This window comes from Calliphora vicina, chromosome 4, assembly GCF_958450345.1.
Source record: "Calliphora vicina chromosome 4, idCalVici1.1, whole genome shotgun sequence".
NCBI lineage: Eukaryota > Metazoa > Arthropoda > Insecta > Diptera > Calliphoridae > Calliphora > Calliphora vicina.
The window spans coordinates 30,337,409-30,364,269 of NC_088783.1; the positions used below are offsets into that span (position 1 = coordinate 30,337,409).

The 26,861-nt window shown below is 28.5% G+C and overlaps 1 protein-coding gene across 1 annotated transcript in view; it reads right to left on the bottom strand.

Moving 5' to 3' along the window:
- The window catches only part of LOC135958324 (GTPase-activating Rap/Ran-GAP domain-like protein 3), a 134,596-nt gene that overhangs the window by 26,784 nt on the left and 80,951 nt on the right, over positions 1 to 26,861 (bottom strand). Inside the window, exons 5-7 of the mRNA XM_065509227.1 lie at positions 25,650 to 25,731; positions 24,918 to 25,036; positions 1,671 to 1,908 (exon numbers count right to left, since the gene is read on the bottom strand). Coding sequence (XP_065365299.1) covers positions 1,671 to 1,908; positions 24,918 to 25,036; positions 25,650 to 25,731 — 439 coding nt within the window. The remainder of the gene's footprint in view (positions 1 to 1,670; positions 1,909 to 24,917; positions 25,037 to 25,649; positions 25,732 to 26,861) is intronic.

Genomic DNA, 26,861 nt, shown 5'->3' on the forward strand with positions numbered 1-26,861 from the left:
GAGGAGTTATCCTAGATAAAGCATCATCTAGCTGGAGTTTTCCTAAGGCATATCATAAAGTATCTGATATTAGATTAGAGATCGTATACTGCAAATTGAAATGATATTCTAAGAATGCCATCAGTCCCGCTATTGCAGGATACCTCATTAATTTCGTTCATCAAGGAAATAGAGAAAACCCTGCTGCTGAAAGCAAGAGTTGTTTTAGTGCAATGTGGATATGAAACAATAAGATAGAAACATGGAGCGAGACAAAGTAAGATATTAGGCGAACCTGAAGGTTATTTATCAAAGTAATATCCAGATTGGTTATGGTTCTGTATTGCTTATCAAGAGTCAGACCTATCAGGATGTACCTTCGTGTAATATATACACAGATCATTATCCATAGATCGGAGATCTTGTAAGGCAACTATATTCCTAGAGACGCTTAGATTTTGTAGGAAACCCTTATAGCGGACTAAGAGAAAAGTTTGCTGATTAAAAAAGAAGTATGAAGTACAAGTACACAGAGAAAATTGATTCGTAGTAGCAACCGAATTTGTTGCCAATTGAATGATTCGGTTGCACACATCGAACAGGAAGTCACTTTATAATAAAGAACAATTTCATTTGAAGAACCACACATTTGTGTCTCTACTTCTAAAATTGAACGATAATGTTAACCCTCTAACCGGCCAATTTTATTTTGAGGTAAAAAAATATACCAGGTTATTGTTTGAATAAAAAAATACGTTGGAATAAAAACAAGTAAGAGTGCTATATTCGGCTGTGCCGAATCTTATATACCCTTCACCAAATTATACTTCAAAATTTTAAATATTTTAAGGTAAACTAAATTTAATTTTTTTTTTCCAGTTGTTTTTTAAATTTTTTGGAAAAAAATTTTTTTCGATTGTTATTTTAATTTTTTTTTAATTTAAAAATTTTTTTTTGGTTTTTTCAATTTTTTTTTTGTCTATATTAATGTCTTAGTAATCCAGATATAGGTCAAAAATAGGTCAAAAATCGAGGTTGGTTTTTTCCTCATATCTCAGCCATTTGTGGACCGATTTTGCTGATTGTAAAAAACAAAATTCTCGAAAGCATGTCTGACAGAATTATTGAAGATTTGGATCCCGAAGATATCTGGGGTCTTCAGAAAATTGATTTCAACAGACAGACGGACAGACAGGCAGACAGGCAGACAGACAGATGGACAGATAGACGGACATGGCTTAATCGACTCCGCTATCTATAAGGATCCAGAATATATATACTTTATAGGGTCGGAAATGAAAAATGTAGAAATTACAAACGGAATGACAAACTTATATATACCCTTCTCACGAAGGTGAAGGGTATAAAAAACAAAACACGTTCATATTTATCACAATAAGTAAATTGTTTGTCTCTTTACTCATATTTACCGTTATAACGAGAGAAATAAGCAAATTAAGCAGCATTACCTACATTTAACATACCCCTTCTAAAGGCAGCCTTGTCGCTTAGAGGGTTAAATATTTGTGTAGTGAATGGCGCAATAGTGAATGATTGCAGATATTGTTAATCATTTTTTTTTTTCACAAAAAATCATTTCTTTCAAAAACTCATCTTTTGGAACCATCCTATTAAACATTCTTCAAAATACTTATACATATGTAAGGAAATTTCTTTTCCCAAATACTTACGATTACTCAACATCTCATCATCACAACATTGGCCTGGTTTCATATACACAACGCCAAATTTAAAATTAACCGAACCCTCCTGCTCCTCCAACAGCAATAGATCCTTTTGTATGTCAGCTGCAAATATTTCTTTAGGATTCTTCATCGTTGAAGCATCGATGCCAGTGAAGTGTGTTAGGATTTGTTTAACTGTAAGTTTTTGATTGGCTTGATAAGGTAATGCAATCTTCTGGGTGCCCTGCAATCAAACACAAGAGGAAAGGAAACAAAATTTTAACAAAAAAAAAAAAACACGTTACAAAATTAGCAATAAAATCATATAAAGCATGTATGCAAGTGAAGGATACTTGTGAAAAACTTAAGCACTAGCAAGTAAAGTTTCTAAGTACTCTTTAGAGTTGTACTAAGAAACTACAACTAGTAGTACAACAGCAATCAAATTGAACATTTTCCTGCAATAATCTTTAATGTTCATAATCTCGCACTTTATTCCGTTTCGTATTTGCCACAAATTGAAAACGAATGTAGGCTACAATATATCAACATCAATATTCAACATCCTCTTTTTCCTTTTTTTTTTGGAATTCAGCAATAATACATGCAACATCATGTTTTCATTTCCGTTTCCAACGAACGTACGATACATATGTCAATGATTCCTGAGGTGGATTACGTGGTTGACAAACAAGAAGGATTAGTGAAATTGAATCAATAAAACATAAACGTTTTATGGTATTTTTGTTTCGTATAAGAGGAAAAAGACAAAAAAAAAGAAATGAAATAAAATAAAAAAGGAAAAAAGGAGGTAATTCAGCGTAATGTCATATGCGAATTTATGTGACTATAAACATTTGGTAATTTCACGAAAAGTACTTGAAAGATGATATGTAGGTATTAATTTAAATGCCATTGACATTGTCCTGATTGGTTTAATTTCTTAAAGAGGCATTTAAATAAAAAAAAATGAGAAAGGAAATTTGAGTTGTTTAAGATTGAATGTGATTTTTTTTGAAAAGGGGCTTAATTATAAAGTATGTGGATTGATAAGTGTATATAAGAGTTCTTTAATATTTTAGAAATAATTAAACTGTTTAAACATAATTGATTAAATAGCATAGGTGCTGGCTTCATAACGTTACTGTGAAATAGGTTCCTCAGATAGAATTTGCTTAACCAAATTTTTATCGCATCGGCAAAGCTGAACGTCCAAATATAACGAGTAAAATTTTCTCTACTCGTACCTTTTATATATAACTTTTTAATGGCACTTTTAAAATGGAAACAATTCTGGCATTGTTTTATATTGTTTGTTAACATCATCGCAATCAGCTTATTTTTATCGGTCGATCGAGTCATATTTTTATCCGTTTTTAAAGATCGAACTAAGGAGTGCTTCGCACAGTGGCGCCTTTAGATCAAGTAAGGTTGCAAAAATCAAAAATTTCATGTGCCCCTAAAAAATATTGAATGAACCTTTATAGAAAATTGTCCAACGAATATGCTACTATTATTGCAAACAGATTCTTAGTTTAGAAGATATAGCCCTTGAAAGTTGACTGAATTTCAGCGTTCAAAAAAATAGTCCAATTTTAGGTATTTTGGTCCGCTTTCAGATACAGTATCTCGAAAACTAAGTAACGGATCTTCATGGTTTTTGGATTTTTTTATTATAGCTATTTATTAAGATATCAATAAAGAAATTTCCAGCTGCCCGTTCTAGACATGGTCCTAGAAATGTGATGCATGTATTTTTGGGCAATTTAATATACGCTCTTTTACGGATTGTGAGCAATATTTTACAACAAATTAAAAAATGAATTTAAATTTTTTTTTTCAAATCTTTTCTGGAATAATTTATAAATCGTAAAAGCCTTTTTAATTCCCATAAAATAAATGTTTCCACAAATTTCGACTTTGCTAATCCATAAGTAGGCACGTAAAGGCGTAGAACCCTTTTCAAACATTCATGAATGCGGGATTTACAATGTCGTCATTTTGAAGAGTACATATCTGTCATTTATTCTCACCGATTGCTCAACGAATCTTATGGTGAATGTGTTTGATTGGTTTCAACGTGCGAGAGATAGTTTGTGCGGTTCAGAAGTGGTGACACGGAAGACAAAGATCGCCCAGGCCAGCCAAACATTTTTGAAAACCATGAATTGGTTGCATTACTTCATGAAGGTTCTGGTCAAAGCCAACAAAAGCTTGCAAAATCCTTGGAAGCTACTCAAGTAGAAATGATGTCTGAACGCTATAAAAAAAAGTTTTTGCTCTGAATCATTACTTGCGAAGAAAAATGGATACATTGTGATAACCCGAAGCGTAAGAGATCGTTTGAGAATCGACATCAAGGCCAAATATCTGTATTTTGGTGGAATCTATTATGAGACCAGACCATCACAGGGAATCTGTACCGAATCCAACTGATTTAAATGAGCAATTGCAGAAAAATGCCCAGAATATTCCATCATGATAACAATCCGCCACATGTTGCAATATGTGTTAAAAACTATTGCGAATGAAATGGTTGGGAAGTTTTGCTTCACCCGGTCATTAACGTCCGACTATTATTTGTTTCGATAGGCTTATGTTGAATAGTTCAAATGATTTGGGAGCTAAGGTCAATTATTGACGAATCCGCATACACATCCGCATACCTTTATAAATTAGACATATAAGTTCTATTTCGGAATGCCGTTTGAATGGTATGCTATGTGGAATAATGGAACTTAACAAAAAAGTTTGATTTTTCCTAGTCTCACCCCCCAGTTTGGTGTATTTTTGTAAAACAATTAACGTGCCTCAGGCCACTTGAAAAATTTAAATTTTTTGTAAAAATTTTGACATTTATTAATTAATTTAAAAGAATCGAAATGTGTACGTAATGGTCGTTCTAATGAGGTATAAAAGACAAAAATTGGTTAAAAAATGTTAAAGTTATTAAAAATTGTAAATGTAGGAACAAAATTTATATTTTAAGATATATTAAAATAAAAGCTCATGTTTACTTAAAATGTATTCATTAGAGTTAATTTCAAAAATTTGAATTAACATTCATAATTTTTCTGAAGGTTTTTGCGTAAATAAAAACAATGGCGTTCTTTTTTTTGGAAAATTTTAGTCCTTGTGGAGTTATTTTTGAATCCTTAAAAATAGTTCCAAAACTCACAACAGGTGGCGCAAATCTCATAAAAAATAAAAAAAATAAGTTTAGTTTTTTTAAACATGCACGATGAAAATCCATTTTAAGATTAGCTAAACGGCACCAATATTTCCTTTCTATCACTAACCATTAAAAAGTTATGTGGCTTCAAAGTTATTTATTTCACAAGAAAATAATATTTGATAAAAAAGTTTAGAAATTTTTTTATTAGCTTGCCTTAACAAAACATTTTTAAAGCAACATAACTTTTTAACGGGTTGTGATAGAAAGGAAATATTGGTACCATTTTGATAAGATTAAAATGCCCTTTCATCGTGTATATTTAAAAAATCTAAAATACTTTTTTTATTTTGTTTATAAAATTTGCGCCCCCTGTTGTGGGTTTTTGGAACTATTTTTAAGTATTCAAAAAACATCAATTGATTTAATTAATTTTTGATGCTCAATCGACTGGTGAAATCAGATTTGCAATATATACAACCGTTTTTGCTCTACGAGAAAAAATGACTATATTTTGGCGAATGATCCCAATTTCCTTACTGTTATGAATTTCAAGTAAAACCTATTCAGAATATTATAGTCCAGGTAATTTTAAATATAGTCTGAAAGTTTTAATAAAATCGGAAAACTTAAATCCTAAATTTGTCAAATGTAAAATTGTTCAATACTCGTGAAAAGATAGAGAAATGTTATATATTTTTGGGCCGATATTGGTGAAGCCAAACTGTGAAAAGGGTGAGATTGAAAAGAATCTTCCGCCATATAGCTAAGGGCCACCAAAATGTATATTCTGCAAATACTTATATGGACAGCTAGACGGACTGACGGATTGTTAAATCGAAAGTGATTCAGAGTCGATGGGCATACTTTAAGTTGGGTATAAGACTAATATTTTTGGGTGTTACACACATCAGTACAAATGCATAATACTCTCCCCACGATTGTGATTTTGGGTATACAAATTACAAATAAGAATGATTTTTATTCATTCAAATTATAAATACCCATCAGTCAAGTAGAATTTCTACACAAATTTATCCAAGGGGACACTCTTAAACAAAAGTATGTCCGTATAACTATGCAGTTTAGCATGGCTTTAATACATTTTTCATTTTGACATGTGTCAAAAGAGTAAAAAAAAATTCTATAAACTATACCATATACAAACATATGTGTTTATTACTTGACCGATATTCAATACAATACAATTCAGTTCAGTTCAATTCATTTTCATTTTATTTTACTTTATTGCATCTTTTCAAGCATTTCTTACTAAAATGGACAAACAAATAATAAAAAAAAATACTTTGATATAACAAACGTGACCAATTGTGATGAATTTCTTGTAAAAATGCCAAAAGTTTTTGAGTAAAACATGAATTAAATTTAAACATTTTGATTTATCAACAATAAAATTAAAACTTGTACAAGTAAGGCGTAGAAAAAAAGGACACTTGTTTCTATAATTTAAACGCAATTGAATGTTTTAAGCAGAAACAAATGAGCTAATAACCTTTAAAATATATAGAAAATTGTTATATGTGGCGTATGTGCAACATTTCATTTTAAGTTCAATATCACTTATACGCCCACTTGTCATTAATTTCAATGAAATGTAATTTTATGTACATTTTTCATATTCTTTTCTTTATAAAATCTCTGGCAACTAACTCAATTCGCCAGTTCGTAGCTAAAAAAAAACCTCAATTAAAATCAAATTAAATGTAAAATTATTTTCGAAACCCCTCCAGTTAAACATTAAGCAGAAATGCATGTTAATATATAATTAAGTTCATTACCCAAATTATAATATTTACTGTCTCATTTGTAGAAGTGTATTAATGGGGGAACTACAAAAAAGGCAACTAGATAAATGCTAGAGAGCAAATGAATTGCAAATTCATTTTAAATTATACTATGACCCTGTACAAGTACAGTGAGTGGTAAAAGTGTGTAGATTTGAAGTAGTCTAGTGGTTTTGTTAACTGTTTGCTTATGTTGAACAAGATTTTCTATGGAATTAACTTCATGGCCATACTGTTGTGCTATTAAGCCACCAAATTACAAATTTTATTAAAAACTATGGCAAGAGCAAGCAGAATTCATAAATAGTTGTTGTATGTATTTCTCCTTAAAGTTGCAAAAACGACAGTAACTATTGCCATGCATTCCTTTATGGTAATTAAAACTATATTTAGCACTCATATGTGTCCTTATGAATATTGACACACATACATTAATATTTACAGTAGGGTGGTACTTATTTTGTAATTGAAGGATTTTCAAAGCTCCTAATATTTTTAAAAAAAATTAAAAAATTTAAATGTTGAACAAAAAATTTAATTAAAAATTATTTCTTTGAAATATAATAAATTTCTGCAAAAAAGGGCCACCCCAATACCTCTATATGAATGTATTTAGTTTATATTTTGCCAACAAATTGCTTACGAGTGTTTTTGTGTGTGCAAATAGTGTAAGTGTTGCCCTCTTTACTTTTACTTTTTGGTTGTTGCTTGGCATTTTTATGATAAAGTTCAAACCCCTAAAATAGCAACAACACCAAGAATAGCAATAATACTTTCATACACTCTGACTTTAGCAGAATTTCACACACAAACAAAAAATAAATTCATGTGTTTTATGAATGACTTTTTCAAATATGGCAAAAAAATCCAACAGAGAAAAAAACAAAAAATGCCATAAACAAGTTTATATTTGTAAAACTGTTACTGCATTTGTTGAGTTTTATTATTGTTGTTGGCAGATGTTGAGTTTGGTTTCTTGTTGGGGTGTTAAAATGTACTACTATGGCCATTAAGTTCTTCCTTACTTAAACTTTGTATTTTCACATATGTATTAAGATTTTCATTGCCATATTAATGATAAGATTTCCACCATGCCAAGAGCTAAATTGTCGCATTCGTGATTTTATAGAATTAATCGTAATTTTTTTGCAGAGATTATGCAACACGATATTGAACGACTAATGTGGAAATTCTGTCAATGCGAAACGAAATTCTTTTGTTCTTGTTTTTATCACTTGTGCAGTAGTGTGGCCCACATCTAGAGATGCCAAACGGGGAATCCCGCTCCAGAAAATCCTTTCTGGATTTTCCAAATCCCGTTTTTCATAAATAAATAGGGGAAATTGTCATTTTTGTGTGCCTTTTTCATTCATTTTGACATTCTACATGCCCGAATATCACAAAGTTATGTTCAGAAAAGTTGTTAAGCTCAACTCCTGCTACAAAAGAGTTAATAAAGGAAAACGGTATTTTTGGTTTTCCTTGAGTGGGGCTCTAGAAAATCAATTTTTCACATTTTCTTGTAAGCTGTCTAACAAAACTCTATTTAAATCCTCTTCAAATGAAATAGATTTTATCTCGATCAAAATGAAAATATTTCGATTGTTAAAAGTCTAAAAAATAAAAGATAAGGTACTGTTTTTACCAGTATATACATTAGACTGGACCGATTTGAATGGACGATGAAAAAGTAAAAATTCGTATAGCAAAAACGCAATCTACCGAAAATTCTAAGAAAGCTTCCTCAAGAAACCATAGGTCTAAAATCAAATCCTATCTTATATAATGTATTCATGCAAGTATTTTATGATTTTTAGTGACTAATAAAAATTAATTGCTAAATAAAAAATTTTCTTTCAATTGTAGAGACATAATTATGTACGTTTCTTTCTTATAGTTTTCGGGATTTTAGATTTCCCGAAAGTCCCGAAATCCCGAACCCCGGAATTTTCAAAAATCAGTCCCGATTAGCATCTCTACCCACATCTCTAGCCCACAGCTAGAGACAAAATCACAGCAATCACTTCAATATGAATACAAGTTATTTAACAATATTTTGGACACTGTAATAATTTATATGGTTGCGGCAACCATAATATTTTATAGTTACGATTAATTTTTATTATCATGGTATGATCACAAATACTCCATATTATAACCACAATCATTATAAGGTCATGACATCTAATAGGTTTACAAATAATCATATTATGGTTGGTTGGGCTGAACCATAATATGATTATGCTACAGCCATAATATGATCATGTCAGCTATCATGTTTTAAATAACCATATCGAGCCTTTAGCTCCAAATTACCGAAAGCGACATTTTCTAATTTTTTTTATTGCGGAAATTAAAATTTTATGTACCGACTGATGTTTTAGCGTTCTCAGATTATCAAAATTGTTAATAACTTCAAAAATATAAGGGGTAAGATTTAATCGTAAGTCAATGTTTACATTTTACTGTAAACGAAGTTTATCGTAAGCGACACACAGTGGTATTGAAAACAAGTAAGGAAGTATGGTCGGTCAATCCCGACCATATAATACCCTACACTAAGTAAAAGAGCAAAAACATTTTTCTTTTAAAATTTCAATAATTTATATTTTTGAGTGATTTTCGGAAGTGGTCCTTATATGGGGGCTATGACCAATTATGGGCCGATCACCATGAAATTATGTCGTGTGATTTATGTCTATATTAAAGTTGACTATGTTTAATTTTGTGTGTATACCCACATTTTTAAGCGATTTATGCACGTTAAAGTGATTTTCGGAAGCGGGTCTATATGGGAGCTATGATTAATTATGGACCGATCGTAACAAAATTTGCTGACATGAATTTTGTGTATATAAAACTTATTTGGAGCGGAATTAGTGGAGATACATATATAAAGTAAACATTTATGACCGATAAAGTCCAATTTCGGGAGGACATTTGTATGGGGGCTAGGAGAAATAATGGACCGATTTTAGCCAGTTTCAATAGGCTTGGTCCTTGGGCCGAAAAAGTAATATGATCGAATTATCTTCAAAATTGCGACCTGTACTCTGCGCACAAGGTTTACATGGACAGCTAGCCAGCCAGCCAGCCAGCCAACCAGACGGACGGACGGACGGACGGACATCATTTAGTCGACTCAGAAAGTGATTCTAAGTCGATCGGTATACTTTAAGGTGGGTGTTAGACTAATATTTTTGGGCGTTACAAACATCTGCACAAACGCATAATACCCTCCCCACTATGGTGGTGTAGGGTATAAAAAAGAGGGAAATAAATCTGTAACTTCTAAAAGCTTAGATTGGTTTGAATGAAATTTCACATGCGCAAAAAAGATGTGCTGCTGAGTTTAAGTTCTGAATGTGGACCTCATGGGCCCACTAGGGGGGGCGACCAAGGGTCCTCAAATTAGGACACCTCGGGTTTGTTACATTTTTAAAACAATCCTATTTATTCGTTTGAGTTTCGACTTCAAAACGGATTACACATATAGAATTCTCTCATCGAGCACTACGGAAAACCTTGTCTTAGCAATCAATTATCTTTTATAGCTTTGGAGATACAGGTAAGCCTCCATTTACGCGGTACTTTATTTACGCGAATTCGATATAACGCGAACTCAAATTAGCAACCATTTTTTGAAATACGCGACTTTTTTTACACGATTTTTATATAACGCGGCAACACACAACAAGAAACGAAAAAAAAACACAAGCGAATAACAGATTTCTTTTATGAAAACTTCGTTAATTTTTATGAATTTTTTTTTATGTTTTGATCTCTTTCATGTATTAGAATATTTTGTTTTTTTAATTGACATTTTTTCCTTAATTTTTGATAAGAAATAATTTTTTTAGTTTAATTTTTTTACGTCACTTTTGTTTAAGTAAGTTTTTAAAAGTACAAATAAAATAAGTTTACTTAAAGTATATGTCGTTGCCTTAAATGCAAATTGACGTAAGTACATTTTTATGGTTTTTACAGGATAAGTTATAAAATTAATAATAATAGAGTATTCTTGGCAATTGTCAATCAAAAACTAGATTTTGAATTTTTGTGTAGTTACGTCCGCTTTCATTTTAGGTCCCAATTTATTTTTTGTTATGTGACTGATGTATTGTTTTACGCGAAATAAAAAATTATTGGCCCCACAAAAGCATTTCGTTCTAAATTAGAACCTCATTGTACGCGAATTTGATTTACACGCCATTTTTTGGGCCCAACAAACCGCGTAAATGGAGGCCTACCTGTATTCCCATTTGAAAATTAAATTTTCAACATTTTTACCCAGCATACTCCAGTTTTTTGATAACGGCGTAACCAAATATTTCCCCATTTTCTCCATTTTTTCTTCTTCTTTGGACTAACAACACATGTATGTGTCAAATATAAAAATAATTGTTTAAAAATAATGACTAAGTCCAAAGTTATATGCATTTGAATTTAAAAGAATTTAAAAAATCGATTTTTCGCTAATTCTTTGGGAAAAAAGAATTTTTTTCTTCTTAAGTTATCGCAAAAAATTTCTAAGAATATGAATAAGGAGTTTATACTTTCTGAAGCCTAAGTTTTCATGAAATATTTTAAATGAAAAAAAAAATTAAAAATTGTTCTTACCGAGGGGACCAGGTCCATTCAAAAAACACCTATTTTTTATGTAAAATTAAACTTTAGGGAAAAAATTCTGAAATCTCATATTCAATATCAAAATATAATAACCGATTGTAGGTGGCCCAATATGTTTCTAATTATTTTGTAAAGGGTTCCGATAGCCCCGACCCTGGTATGGATATTATAGCCAAAAAACTAAAAATTCCCATTTTTGGAATTTTTCAACACTTTTGCTGATAAAAAAAATTTCAAAATTCGTTTTTATTTTTCCATTTTAAATCTACATAACTGTGAAATTTCATTAAAAACCATGATACAATAATTGTAGAAGGTAGAACCACTAGGGAGAGTTTTCAATATTTAGCCCTATAACGTCAAAATTTGATTTCGATTTTTTTTCATATTTTCTTTTGTTTGACATTACAAGAAATGTATAATTGAGAATTTATTTTTTACTGAGTGTACCTTATGTTGTTGTATCATGATTAAAAACTATTTATAAATAAAAATTTAATTGCAATTCTCAAAATTTTTATCTATGCAAAAATTCAATAAAAAACATTTTGTGTCATATTTTTCAATAAAGTATTCCATGAATTTTTAATTGTCAAAAGTTATAAATATTTTTGAAAAATAGACAAATAGCTTGAACGAAATTATAATATATCGCATCATAACATTTTTAATTCTACACAGAAAAAAATATTTCTTAAACCGTTTCATTTCAAATATTTGTCACATATTGAACTGATTTCAATTATTATTTAATAATTGAATCAAGTATTCATTTGCTCAAAGACAAAAGTTTCTGATATTTTGAGTTTTGGATTTGATAATTTTTGCAATTGAATATACAATTTTCGTTATTGGTTGAACTTTAAATACAAAAATTATTGAATAAATTATTTTCGTAATTGAAAACACATTTTTGTTATTTTTTGTGTTTTCAATTACGAAAATTATCTAGTCAATAATTTTTGTATTTAAAGTTCAACAAATAACGAAAATTGTATATTCAATTGCCAAAATTATCAAATCCAAAACTCAAAATTCAATAGAAAATATCAGAAAATTTTGTTTTTGATTCAATTATAAAATAATTGAAACCAGTTCAAAATGTGCTAAATGTTTGAATTGAAATATATTTTTTTTCTATGTATGTATAAATTTCAAAATAATAAAAAAAACCTTCTCCTGTAAAATTTGTGTTTTGTCGCTTACAATAATTTTGCGCTAAGGGCTCTATATTATGGTTGAGGTGAAATCATAATATGGTTGATTAAGGATTGGTTTCTACTTATTTTTAGCTGATAATAATATTCCTTTTCAAATATTTAAAATAGTGTTTAGATAAGTACTTAGCCATAATGTTGGTACATTTTTGGTTTGTAATTGGTACAATTTGTAATTTCTCTTGTAATTGCATCTCTGATTGAAATGTAGGCAAGCAGGCATTATGATTCATAAATACTACTCCTTTACTGACATACAAAAAAATTACTGAAGGTTACACATGTGTTGCAACTTTATAAGGGTTTTTTTGGAACAAATTATTTGGGTTACACCTTTTGTTTTCATTACTCATTTTTTTTGGTTGCAAACTACACCATTTCCAATTGTATTTCAGAAGTTTCTAATTGTATTTTTGAAATTTCTAATTATATTTCAGAATTTTCAAATTGAATTTCAGAAATTTCCAATTATATTTCAGAATTTTCCATTTATATTTCAGAAATTTCTAATTGAAATTCAGAAACTTCCATTTGTATTTCACAAATTTCCAATTGAATTTCAGAATTTTCCATTTGTATTTCAGAAAATTCTAATAGCAATACCAAATGAAATTTCTGAAATACAAATAAAAATTTCTGAAAAACAATTGGAAAATTCTGAAATACAATTAGAAAATTTTTAAGTATAAATTAAAAATTCTGAAATACAATTAGAAATTTCTGAAATTCAATTTGAAAATTCTTAAATATAATTAGAAGGTTCTGAAATTAAATTGGAATTTTCTGAAATACTATTAGAAACATCTGAAATACAATTGGAAATGGTGTAGACTTTTTGTGAAATTTAAAAACTATTTATAGGAATATGTTGAAGAGTTCAACAAAAGTAATAGAGACTAGTTAGTTTGTTTGATATATTGTACACACTTTGTATACTTTATAAACATTATGCAGCTTTAGGCAGAATAACAATGTTTTCCATTTATATTTTTTTTGTTTCGTAATGGACTTGATAAGTGTAATAAATTGATTTATTAGCTAGAAAGGTAAAATATTAGTTAAAACTGGTAAATTTTACAGAAACATTTTTTATGTTTTTAGTTTGTAATATCTAAAGAACTAAGTAAAATTTAAAATTTAGTATCAACCATTTTACATATAAGTTGCTTTTTAAGAGTAAAAATCCGTAACAATTAATTAATGCTAGGATTCAGTTTACTTACAATTACAATTTGAAATAAAACTTTAATTGTTTTTTTTTTTTTATTAAAGAAAATTCAATTGACAGAAATTAAATGTTAAAGTGACCCTTCCTTTATAAATATTTGAAAAATCTGAAAAACGTCTTAATTTTAGGTTGCAAATAATCAAGTATCAACAAAAAGCCATTAACGATTAAAAACTGATAACATTTCTGGGAAAAGAAATTATTTTTATATTAAATAGACAAAACATCTTAAAGAAAAAAAAACTCAATTATTTGAAAGTTTTCTCTACCATTCTTTACTTTCGTAATTAATTATGTCTCAAGTTTACAGCATTTGTTGCTTCAAATTTTATGAGTTTCAAGTCGAATATAAAATTTAATACGTCATTTCTACACATTGTTTAATGAAGCAAAATCTAGTTGTATTTATTTTCACAAATTTTATAATGGATTTTTAGCTTCATTATGTAGGTACAACGCACAGTGGAAAATTTTGGTCATTTTCGGATCAAAAATCTGAAAGTTTTGAATAGATCAAGATTTTTGAAAACTTGTTTTTGTTGAATAGGTGGGACTTTAAGCTTTAATATGTATTTATAATCATAAAAATCGAATTATTAAAAAAAAGTTAAGAACGGTTAAAAATACATTTTTGATTTTTTTTGAGATTTTGTATAAAAGTAATAGTACTACAGTACCTCTAACTCACATATTTTTAGACCGATTTCAAAATTTTAAACAGTTATGGATAGACATCGAATTAATCTTAATAAAGTTTTTATAAAAAGTTATTATTTTTTTGATAACTTTGAAATTCAACAATAGTTATTTTAAATTTTTTATATGAAAATCTATTTTTTGCGCACCGTGTTTTTATATAGACAAAAATGAGACATTACTTGTTAAAATCGGTTCTTATTTGCAAAAGTTATTAAACTTTTTCGAAAAAAAATTACCTTGTAAATTAAAAATTGTACAAACATTTTTTTTTTATTCTTAGTTTTTTGTTTTTTTTATTCATATGCGCTGAGGCAGAAAATTCAATAAAAGGTATTAATGAAAAGTTGAATAACTTTTACAATTTTCATCCGGTTAAAAAAATTAAAAAACAGTTTTGTTAAAAACTAAATTTACTTTATATACAGTTATTAATTTTTATAAGCTTTTTTATAGCCAAATATGCAATGAAAAGCAACTAAAATCAAAAAATGTTGATATATTTTTTTTTTAAATTTCTGAGTTGCTCAACATTTTTGCATGCCATTTGTTTAGAGGCACTAAAAGGCAGCTAATTTTGATATATCTTTTAGATAATAAGTTAATCTTTAATTCCCTGTTAAAACTAGATCGTGAAATCTGCTAAAAACATATACAAAACTCATTACAAAGATAGAATCTGGACAAGGTACCCATTTCAACAAGGTATAACAATCCTAAAAAAATAATTACAAATATTAAAAATTCACCCTTGAATATGGTATAATTTTAAAACCCCAAATTTTTAATGTCGAAAGTAGTGTGTTCTGTTGCCATTTTCGAATACTTCCGTTGTAATAATAACTATAATTTCTACAAATAATTTTTGCTTGACACCTTAGCTTTACGATAGAAGATGTTTTATGGTTAATTTCAATAATTTGCAAAAATCAATTATGAGATGCATTTACCTTATATAATCCACAGTGCAACGTGACCATTGGAGTGCTCCTGAAAAATAAAATTGCAAATTTTGACCGTCCCCCTATATATTGTAGAAACACGTTTTGTAAAATATTTGGATGGTAGGATAAAGTTCGGCAATTATGATTGAAAAATGATATTTGGTAAATGTCCACTACGACCATGCCGATAGATGTCGATTCTTTCATTAAAATTTTTAATCACTTTTTGGCAAAATGGCGGGTCTATTTCGTTAATTACATTATGGATTTTGAGTTTTAAGGCTGCAATCGATTCGATTGAACATAAGGTACTTTTTCGCATTCGTATTTTTATAATATTTGGGTTGAACTCTTCTAGAAACAATCAAGTCAGCAACATTTTTTTAATTTTTTTACTATGTAAATGGGTTCTAAAAAAATTAACAAAACGTACAACACTAGTATAAAACGAAAAAAAAAATTATTTAATTTCAATGTGTAATTTGTTTATATCGGAATTAAAAACATTAATTTAAAATATTATCGTTAAAAAAACTCGTAAAAAACATACTTTTTAATTTTGTTTTTAACAAAACGTACTTTTTTTCTTTATTTTTTAACCAAAGATTCTTTTTCCGATATTAAAATGGTTTTATATCAAACATCCTTAACATTTAATGTTGTGACTTATGGCAGTTAGATGTATCTATTGATAAGTAAGAAACTTGTTACCATTTTCAGGTTCATGCAGTTTTTTAAGGGGGCGAAATAAATAAAACTCATTTTCCCAAAAATTTTAAATGTGCGAAAAAGTACCTTTTGTTCTGCGGCTCCTCAATTAATTTCAGTCTTTAAAAAAATATGCTTATAAATAGACGAACATTTCAATAAAGCTTTCATTTTTTCATATTGTGTATCAGTTATTAAATTTAATACAAATTAATCTTCTTTGTTGGAAGAGTCGTCTTCAAATTCATGTTTTTTTTCATCAAATACAAATATCACAAGTAAGAGGGCTATATTCGGCTGTACGGAATCTTACATTCACCATATTATACATTAAAAAATTTAAAAAAAAATTATTTTAGTGAAAAAAAATTTAAATTTGTTATTTTTGAATTTATTTTTTTTTTAAATTAGTGAACAAAATTTTATGACAAAAAAATTTTTTTACGGAAAAAAATTCGAGTTAAAAAATATTTTTCCCGATTTTGACCCATTGTAGGTACGACATTTTATGGCCTTATAAACGACGCGTCGCGACGTTGAAAATGTCTTTGAAATATATATCGTTATATATTAATGATGTAGTAATCCAGATACAGATCAAAAATAGGTACAAAAATCTATGTGGTCCTTATATTTCAACCATTTGTTGGCCGATTTTCTTGATTTTAAATAGCAACCGAACCAGGTCTATAGCGTATATATTGATGTACACAGAAAAAACTATTTTTTAAACCGTCTCAATTCAAATATTTGTCACATATTGCACTGGTTTCAATTATTTCATAATTAAATCAAGTATTCATTTGCTCAAAAACAAAATTTCTTGATATTTTCTATTGAATTTTGAGTTTTGAATTTGATTATTTTGACAATTGAATATACAATTTTCGTTATTGGATGAATTTCAAATACAAAAATTATTGAATAGATAATTTTCGTAATTGAAAACACATTTTTGTTATTTTTTGTGTTTCAATTACGAAAATTATCTATTCAATAATTTTTGTATTTGAAATTCATCCAATAACAAAAATTGTATATTCAATTGTCAAAATAATCAAATTCAAAACTCAAAATTCAATAGAAAATATCAAGAAATTTAGTTTTTGAGCAAATGAATACTTGATTTAATTATGAAATAATTGAAACCAGTTCAATATGGGATAAATGTTTGAATTGAAATATAATTTTTTCTGTGTATGAATCATGCATGTAAGTTATTTGGGGACTACTGAAAGTTGATTTCAACATACAGACGGTCAGACGAACATGTCTATATCCACTTCAGAATATATATGAAGGCTATAAAAATGTAGGTGCTCGGGGACAATGTCGCCAAAAAGTCACCAAAATAGTGGAAAAAATTGTGACTTGAAGACACTTGCTTGTCCCCAGGTTTTTTTAGGGTAGTGATGTAATACAGAACACAAACGTATCTAAAAACTTATATAGCCTTCACCAAATTATACTTCGATATAAAAATTTTAAATATTTTTAGCTGAACAAAATTTATTTTTTTCTTGCAGTTTTCTTAATTTTATGGAAAAACAATTTTTTCGAATTGGTTTTTTTGTAATGTAAAATTTTTTTCAAATTTTTTTTTTATTTGTAAATTAAATTTTTTTTTTTTTTAATTTTTTTTGGTGAAAAAAAAAAATTCGGTTTAAAAAATATTTTTTCCGATTTTGACCCATTGTAGGTCCAACTTACTATGGTTTTATATACGTCGTTGCAAAGGTCTTTGAAATATCTGTCATTAGTTATCCATATTGTCTATAGTAATGACTTAGTAATATATGGTCAAAAATCGAGGTTGTCCTGGTTTTTTCCTCATATCTCAGCCATTTGTGCACCGATTTTGCTGATTTTAAATAGCAAACTTCTCGAAAGCATGTCTGACAGAATTATTGAAGATTTGGATCCCGAAGATATCAGGGGTCTTCAGAAAATTGATTTCAACAGACAGACAGACGGACATGGCTTAATCGACTCCGCTATTTATAACGATCCAAAATAGATATACTTTATAGAGTCGGAAATGAAAAATGTAGAAATTACAAACGGAGTGACAAACTTATATATACCCTTCTCACGAAGGTGAAGTGTATAATTAAAGCGACTGCTTAAGTATATATTGGATTTAATTTAAGATATTCGATTAATATGTTAAACCCAAATTTCCATGTCATAATTTTCAGAATCCTGCTATTTTAAATATTTACGTCGAAATCCTGCTTTCTGTGTAGTATCTTTCTTTTAGCATTTAAATATTATTATAAATTGTAGTTAAACATTAAATTTTACACTTTTGTTTGCTAAACAGAACGGTCAGAACAGTGCTTGTGGAGACCTCAAAGCAGGACATCTCAACAGTTTTCAATTTTATTAAGTTTCGAAATAATGCTGGCTTTCTACTACAGGGTTATTAAAATTCGCCTTAATCTATCCATTATTTCTAATTATTTCTAACCTTAAACAAACACAAATTATGTTTGGGTTCATGCAAATAAAAACACACAAAATAACAAAAGATGAGACATACAATTAACTCCTTTTTTCCATTTTTATTGCCAACGAAGTTTTCATACAGGCCTTCAACATGAGTGGTATGGGTAAATAAAAATTTGTCTTTCCGTTTGTAATTTCCACATTTTTCGTTTCCGAACCCATAAAGTATATCTATTTTGGATCGTTATAAATAGCGGAGCCGATTTAACTAAGTCCGTAAGTTCGTCTGTCTGTTGAAATCCACTTTTCAAAGCGCCTATTTCTATTTCACCCCATCTGGATCCGCGCCTGACATAGGCAATATGGATATCAAATGAAAGGCAATTTAAATAGCTATCCAATAACGCTATAAAAATGGCTCAACATCGGAAAATAGTTTAACCCGATTTTATTTTTTAAATATTTTTTTCAACAAACCATTTTTTTTAGTATATAATTTTGTTTTTCACTGCTCAATCGGTAAAAATATTTTTAAAAAAATTTTAGCAGTCTAGTTTAAAGTATGCTTTAATGAAGGGTATATAATATTCGGCACAGTCGACTATACCACTGTTACTTGTTTTATGTTGTCGGTGTTTTTGCTACCGATATCAAATGTTGTTGCTGACAAATATTTACTTAAGCTGCTAATTATAATCATTAACATTGTTAGTGAAATGACATTGTTTAGAAAATAACAACAAAAACAACATCTATTACAAAAAGACATTGTTGTTGTGCCATAAATTTTATATTGGCTGTTGCTGTTAATATCAAACTTTTTTTATGTTATTGGCCATTAAAGAAATTCTAGCCAGTTCATCCTAATGACAGTTACAAATAATTTAAAATAAATAAAATATTTCTTTTAATAAAACCTTCTAAAATATTCTTAAACATGATGAAGGCAAAATAAAACATTTTGATTTTTTATAAATTAAAGTTTAATAAGTTGTAAGCTAAAATAATTTGAAATCTTTTTCATTCCCTTCTAAAAACAAAAAAGGAAAGGAAATGAGATGCCATAACAAGGATAGCAAAGTTTGGTTGTTATTTTTGCCTTATATCCTTATTTGCCTGACAGTAAAATTACTGGAAGGAGTTCTACTTATTATTGTTTCAATCTGTGAGGCCTACTTCCCTTTAGCATTCAGCTGAGTTCTATATTCTTTCCTTTGAGGGTTATATATCTTACCATAGATACTGCTATACATTTGTACATACATACTCTTATATAGATTGTTAGATTTCTTAAGGTTTTTGTGAATACAAAAAAAAACAATAATTGCAAAAAAATAACTAGAACAATGCAAGAATAAAACTGTGTGTAGAGAGTGCGTGCTTGAGGCAATAAGTTTGATTAACGATTAAATTGGGTTGAGAAAAAGAAAATTCAGTTCACAAAGAATAATTAAAATGGAAATGCAACAGGATATGAAGGGAAAATTTAGTAATACGTATGTATAGCGCTTTATGTGTTTGGAAAATAATATATTACCAGCTCACTCTGGGTTAAAATTTTCTGAAACAAAAGGTCAATGTTTTTTTTCATCATGATAACGCTGGCCAAATGTAGCAATACCTGTTAAAAAGTATTTAGAATGAAGTGGTTGGGAAGATTAGCCTCACCCGCTTTAAAGTCCAGAGCGTGCCTAGTCTGACTACTATTTGTTTCGATTGATGCAGAATGCTTTCTCTGGGATTCGCTTCACTTTAGAACAGAGCATCCGATATTGGCTTATTTTCTCTTGGCCTAAAAAATGAGCCGTTCGGGAAAGAAAAAAGTCCGGGAAATTGGGAACCCTACTCGGAATCTATATATTGCCAGAATGATAAAAAAGATTATAGCTAACAATGGCCAATACTTGGAATATTTATATTGTTCAAAAGTTTCAAAACTAAAGCGAAACATTTTTAAAAATTTCGCATTTTTAAGTCATACATCTAATATTGAAATGTTCTTTAAGAATTTAAAAATTTAAGAGCTCATTTTTTGAAAAATTCTCAACAATATTTAAATTACCGGAAGAACATAACTTGTTTCCTAAAACTTTTCTTTTCTATCTCGTTTTGTTTTTATCAACAAAGTATAAATATAAAATAATTACCAAAGATAAACAAAGGCTTTAAGAAAACACTTTCTATCCATAAATAACTTTTGTGTTGCAACACTTTTGTTTAATTTTGAACAGCAACATGAAAATAAACAAAAATAAACATGAATAAAGCTAGAGAAAACATTATCGTACAGCAGACATGAATGTTCTACATACATATTTAGAATGAAAAGTTTTTGGCACAGCAATAAAATAGACTGATTTTTTTTTTGGATTTTAAACAAAGTTTTTTCTTTAATACAATTTTTCTTTAACTAATTAACAAGGATATACATACTATATTATACCGTCACACTAGAAAATGATATCGGTCAGACTCTGAAAAAGGAACTTGGACTCGTTTTATGCTGTTAATAAGATTAATCTAGGAATTTGTTATATTTTTTCCAATCTTATCCATACGAAATTTTGGTATCAATCAGAAGCTTAATTACTTCAATTTATTACTTTCACTAAATTTTGACTCTGACTTCGGTAAGAATTTTTGTTCACTGGAACCTTAAAATACCAATTATCTAGAAAATATTTAAATTTTTATCAATAAACTATTAAGCAATACAAAGTTTACCTAAGTAGAGAAATTCTTTGCGAAATAACACACATCCTTATATATTGCAAATCGGGCAACTCTTGTTGATACTATTTAACTTTAAAGTTTCTCTTAACCCTCTAACCGGCAAGAGTGCCTCAATGCATGCATTACAAATCACCTAGGTGAGGACATACTAAAACCGTTTTCAAAGATTTTGAAATACCCTAAACATTTTGAGATAATTTGAAAAAAACTGTTTTAGGGTAGGTCGTAGTACTTTAGTATGTCTAACTCACACATTTTTAGACCGATTTCGAAATTTTTATTACAATTATGGATAATCAAAGAATTAAGCTTTCAGAAAATGTATGCACAAAATGTATATCAAACAAAATTGCGTAAGTTTTTATAAAAAGTTTCGCTTTATTTTTTTAATAATTTATCAAATTCAACAATAGTTATTTTAATTTTTTTCTATAAAAACCTATTCTTTTTTGCACAGTGTTTTAAAGACAACTTTATATGGGAAAAAACGAGATATTACTTGTTAAAATCGGTTTATATTTGCAAAAGTTATTAAACTTTTTTGAAAAAAGTTCGAAAAAATTTACCTTGTAAATTCAAAATTTTACAAATATTTTTTTTCTACAGTTTTTTGTTTTTTTGTTTATTCATATGCGCTGGGGTAGAAAATACTAAAAATGGTGTTAATTAAAAGTTGAATAACTTTTACAATTTTCAGTCGATTTGAATAATTAAAACCATGTTTTGTTAAGAACTAAATTTCCTATATATGGTGGTATAAAGGTTTACAAGCTTTCATATCAAAATAAGCAATGAAAAGCGACTAAAATCAAAAAAGTTCATAAATTTGACTTTTCTTTTAGATATTCTTAACAAAAACAATACTTATAACTTACAAATGTATCAAAAAATGCACATCATTTTAAAGCGTAATCAGTTTTCTTTCCAAACCCGTTAAAAAATTTTAAGTCGGACAAAAACTGATTATGGTGCAGGTCGATAAGTCGACGAACATCACTGGTGTTTCTGAAATTTTTAGAGACAATTTGTAGTGTACTCAGCAAGACATATAACCCACGCTAGGCTGTTTTCCAAGTTTTTTTCCGTTGTAGCACCGTGTTATATATAAGTTTTTCATTCCGTTTGTAATTTCTACAATATAATTTTCCGACCCTATAAAGTATATATATTCTGAATCCTTATAATAGCGGAGTCGATTAAGCCATGTCCGTCTGTCTGTTGACATCAATTTTCTGAAGACCCCTGATACCTTCGGGATCCAAATCTTCAATAATTCTGTCAAACATGCTTTCGAGAAGTTCCTATTTAAAATCAGCAAAATCAGTCCACAAATGGCTGAGATATGAGTAAAAAACCAGGACAACCTCGATTTTTGGCCTATTTGTATCTATATCTGGATTAATAAGTCATTAATATAGACAATATGGATATCTAATGATAGATATTTCAAAGGCCTTTGCAACGATGTATATAAGACCTTAGTAAGTTGGACCTACAATGGGTAAAAATCGGAAATATTTTTTAACCAGAATTTTTTTTTCAACAAAAAATTTTTTTTTTTAAAATTTAAAAATTTTAAAATAGCAATTCGAAAACAACAATTGTTCCAAAAACTTAGAAAAACAACTTTGAAAAAAACTAAATAAATTTTATTTACTTAAAAATATTTAAAATTTGTATTTTGAAGTAGAATTTGGTGACGGGTATATAAGATTCGGCACAGCCGAATATGGCTTCTTACTTTTTTTTTTTTTAAATTTAACTGTGACTTTAGTTACAGATTTGTTAACATTTCGCTCGAAAGTCGAAATGCATTCTGACTTTTAGTTTTTGTTCTGTCAGCTGTTTTGTAAGTGATATAATTTTAGCACGTGAAATTTTGTGTTTTTTTTTTTTGTTAAATCAGAGTTTATTTTTTATTAGTTCTTTTTCATTAGTTTTTCAATGGCTGTTCTGAGTTTATTGGTTCAAAATTACCCTAAAAAAAAATTATTCGACAACTATTTTTAGCTTTTTAAAGTTTGCGGGTTAGTGGTTTAAATTATAAGGTAAATTTTGGGACCAATAAAATTTCACAGTAAAAAACATTATAAGCAACAATTTTTTTATTATACTTTCTAAAATTTACATGATCAGAAGCACTGTGGATATTTGCAAAAAATATATTCTGCGAACTTTGACCTTCAATATCTTCCACAGTAGATACGTGATTTCTGATGACATTTCGCATTTTATCAAGCTTTTTGATTTAACTATTAAAGAGTCCACAATAAAATCAATTCTTGAGTGGGTTAAAGCAGTCTGGGGCGTTGCCAATTATTTTTCAATTATCAATTATATGTAATTTAAATTTACCAATTACTAGCAATTAGTAATTGAAATTTGCCAATTACAAATCCAATTACATTTTGTAATTGGCAACCAACAATTACCAATTACAATTAAAAGTAATTAGTAATAGGTAAATGCCAATTACCAATTACACGTAATTATTATATGTAATTACATGTAATTGGTAGTTGGCAATAACATAATTATATATTGGTAATTAGCATTCACCAATTACAAATTACTTATAATTGGTAATTGGTTATTGCCAATTACACATAATTGGTAATTGGTCCTGTAATTAATTACAAAATGTAATTGGTAGTGCCCTAGTCTGGGTTAAAGGATATCTATAGCACAAATATGTCAGCACATGTTTACCATAACCATTTAAATTTTTTTTAACAATATTATGGTCACTGTAATTATGTATATGATTGCGGTAACCATATTATGTTTAAGATACCATTTACATCATTGTAGCAATCATATATATGATTGTGGTAAATATATATGTTTATGCCAATCATGTTCATAATGAACCATTAAATCACAATATGTTGTTCTCATACTTGGTTATCATAATCTGAAACAACATATTATGGTGAAGTAATACATCATAAAAATGGTTACCACAAACATATACTTTGTTACTACAACCATATATATGATTGCTATAATCATGTGAGTTTTACTTTAAACATATTTTAGTCACCACAATCATTTATATAATTACAGTGACCATAATATTATTAAACAAAACTTTTAAAAATGTTGAAATGGTTATGGTAAACATGTGCATCTATATTTTTTTTTCTTTAGGTGTGGTTGCGAAATAAGAAATTAAAAAAACAATTTTTATGCAAAAAACAAAACTCTCTTTTTCCAATAACGCTTTTTCACAAAAATAATTTTCATATATAGAAAAGCTAGTTTATAAGGCAACATATTTTCATAAAATATTTAAAAAACTTTGCAAAATTCATAATTGACCTTGGATTTCGTTTTTCATTTTAAAAGTCATAAATGTTTCGAAACTAAACTTTGCTGTTTTATAAGAAAGGAAGTAAAGTCAGTAGAACTAATCTCTGTAAAAACGTATGCAGTATGTATCTGTGCATGTTTTCTTAAACTACAAGCAAGATACATTTACCTTTATCGCTAGTTAAACTGGCAGATGAGGTGTATGATTTTTGTTGCATTTTTTTGCTGTGCTGTTACGGTTGCTGAGTTTTGTTAAGATTGCAAGTGCTTTTTAAAAATTCATATATGTACGAGTATGTATGATTTTTCTCGTATGTTTTTTTTCTATTGTTTGCTTTGTGTGGTTTTTGCTTTTATTTACCTGTTTGCGAAATAGTATGGCTCGATACATGGGTGCTCCTTGGTTGCCGGAATCCTGTGAAACCACGGATAAGAAATATGGACTTTTTTCAGCATCAATGCCAACATAGTTTTGATGCACTGGAATAAAACAAAAAAGAAATATATATAGAGAGAAATACATAAATACACATACGCAAACAAACATTCATTATGGCTAGTGGTAAAGAAAAATAAAGGAATTTTATAAATTTATAATAAAATAGAAAAAAAGAACACAAACGATGAATGAAATGAAAAATGTAATTTAAAATTTTTTCTATCTTATTTCTTGAAATACTCTTTCGTACTGGCAACAGACAGACAGTTGTGTGCAATAAATTTAAAATAATGAATGTTGAATTTGAAATTTAAAGTTTGGTTGATACGTATATTTTTATTTATTACTTAGCAAACCAGATTTAAAACATTTCCATTTTAAATAAAATCCAATAAAATAATATCAATAAAAATCCACTTAAAGTAAAATAACTCTTCAATGCATTTAATCTAAATCTAATAACAAATCTAATAGCTCAAACACACGCAGTTTCAAATTCAAAAGTATTTGTATCCAGCATGTGTAGGCTTCAAAGTCATTAATTTCTATTTTATTATTACAACAATTGAAAATAACAACAGAAACACAACAATAACGAGAACAAACACAAACATATAAATAAATAAAGATGTGAAAATTTTCCAAAATACTTACATTTACCCAAGAAATACTTAAAATACCAACGTGTTTGATGTTCTGGATTTTCCAATATGGGAGCACTAGGTGAACCAAATACCTGTATAACATAATAGAATAAAAGATGAATGAAATGTTAAGGATTCGAAGGAAATACAATAACAACAATAAATCAAATAAATAAGTAAAAAAGACATGTATTCAACATGTATCAAAATAAAATAACATACATATTCTCATTTATAAAGACACACGAATGATGATGAGGTAGACACAGCATGAGGTAGTTTAAGCTTTTATTTATTGTCAGTTGTAATCAATCAAATGTCAAAATATTTAAAGGCACACACTTATATACGTACATACATACAAACTCATTTATATTATAAAGTCTTTTGTAGTTTGTATTTGTTTGGAACAGACTTACATATATACAAAATATGTACGAACATTAGTCTGACTCGATCTTTATAACAAATAATATGTATTTTTCAGTCGTCCCCTCAAAATTAATGACACAAATGATGCCTTTATTCTGCCTTTTACCCTTCTTTGAGTTCTTTTCTGAAAAAATGTAATTTGGTAAGCGTATTACGTGTTCTTTTCAAATAATGTTGCCCTAAAACTCCGAAAATATGCTACATGTTTCACCCCTTTTTCAAAGGGTTAGAAAAAGGTTCCACTTTTTAAACAGCTTTTTTAGTAATTGTTTTTGAAGTTCGTTTGTGCTAATGAAATATTGTAGTTTTTGTTTTTTTTGATTAAATGTGTTAAAATGGAAGCGAAAGGTATAGTTGTACAATATTTAGTAGCTACATAAAATAAAATTGCATAAATGGTAATGGTTTTTATTCTATTGTGATCGATAAAACTATAACACATAATGAACTTTCTGTCAGAAAAGAAAACGCCATAAGTTTGATTCATTGTATCTCTGATTTCAATGATATTTAAAACAATAATTATGTACTGCAATAAAGGGTATTTTTTGAAAGACGCAACATTTTAAATTGGCATCACTGTTTTCTGTGACAGCTGAATTGGCATTTCCGGGATGTTTTGAGGCTGTTTTGGTGCAGCAATTTATCATGGATAGACTCGTACAAGAGCAACGTTTGCAAATTGTTAAAATTTATTTGGAAAATCATGGTTCAATTCGACAAACTCATCGGTCATTATGTGCATTTTATGGTGCTCATAATCAATCGTCCATCAGAGCGATTAATTCCA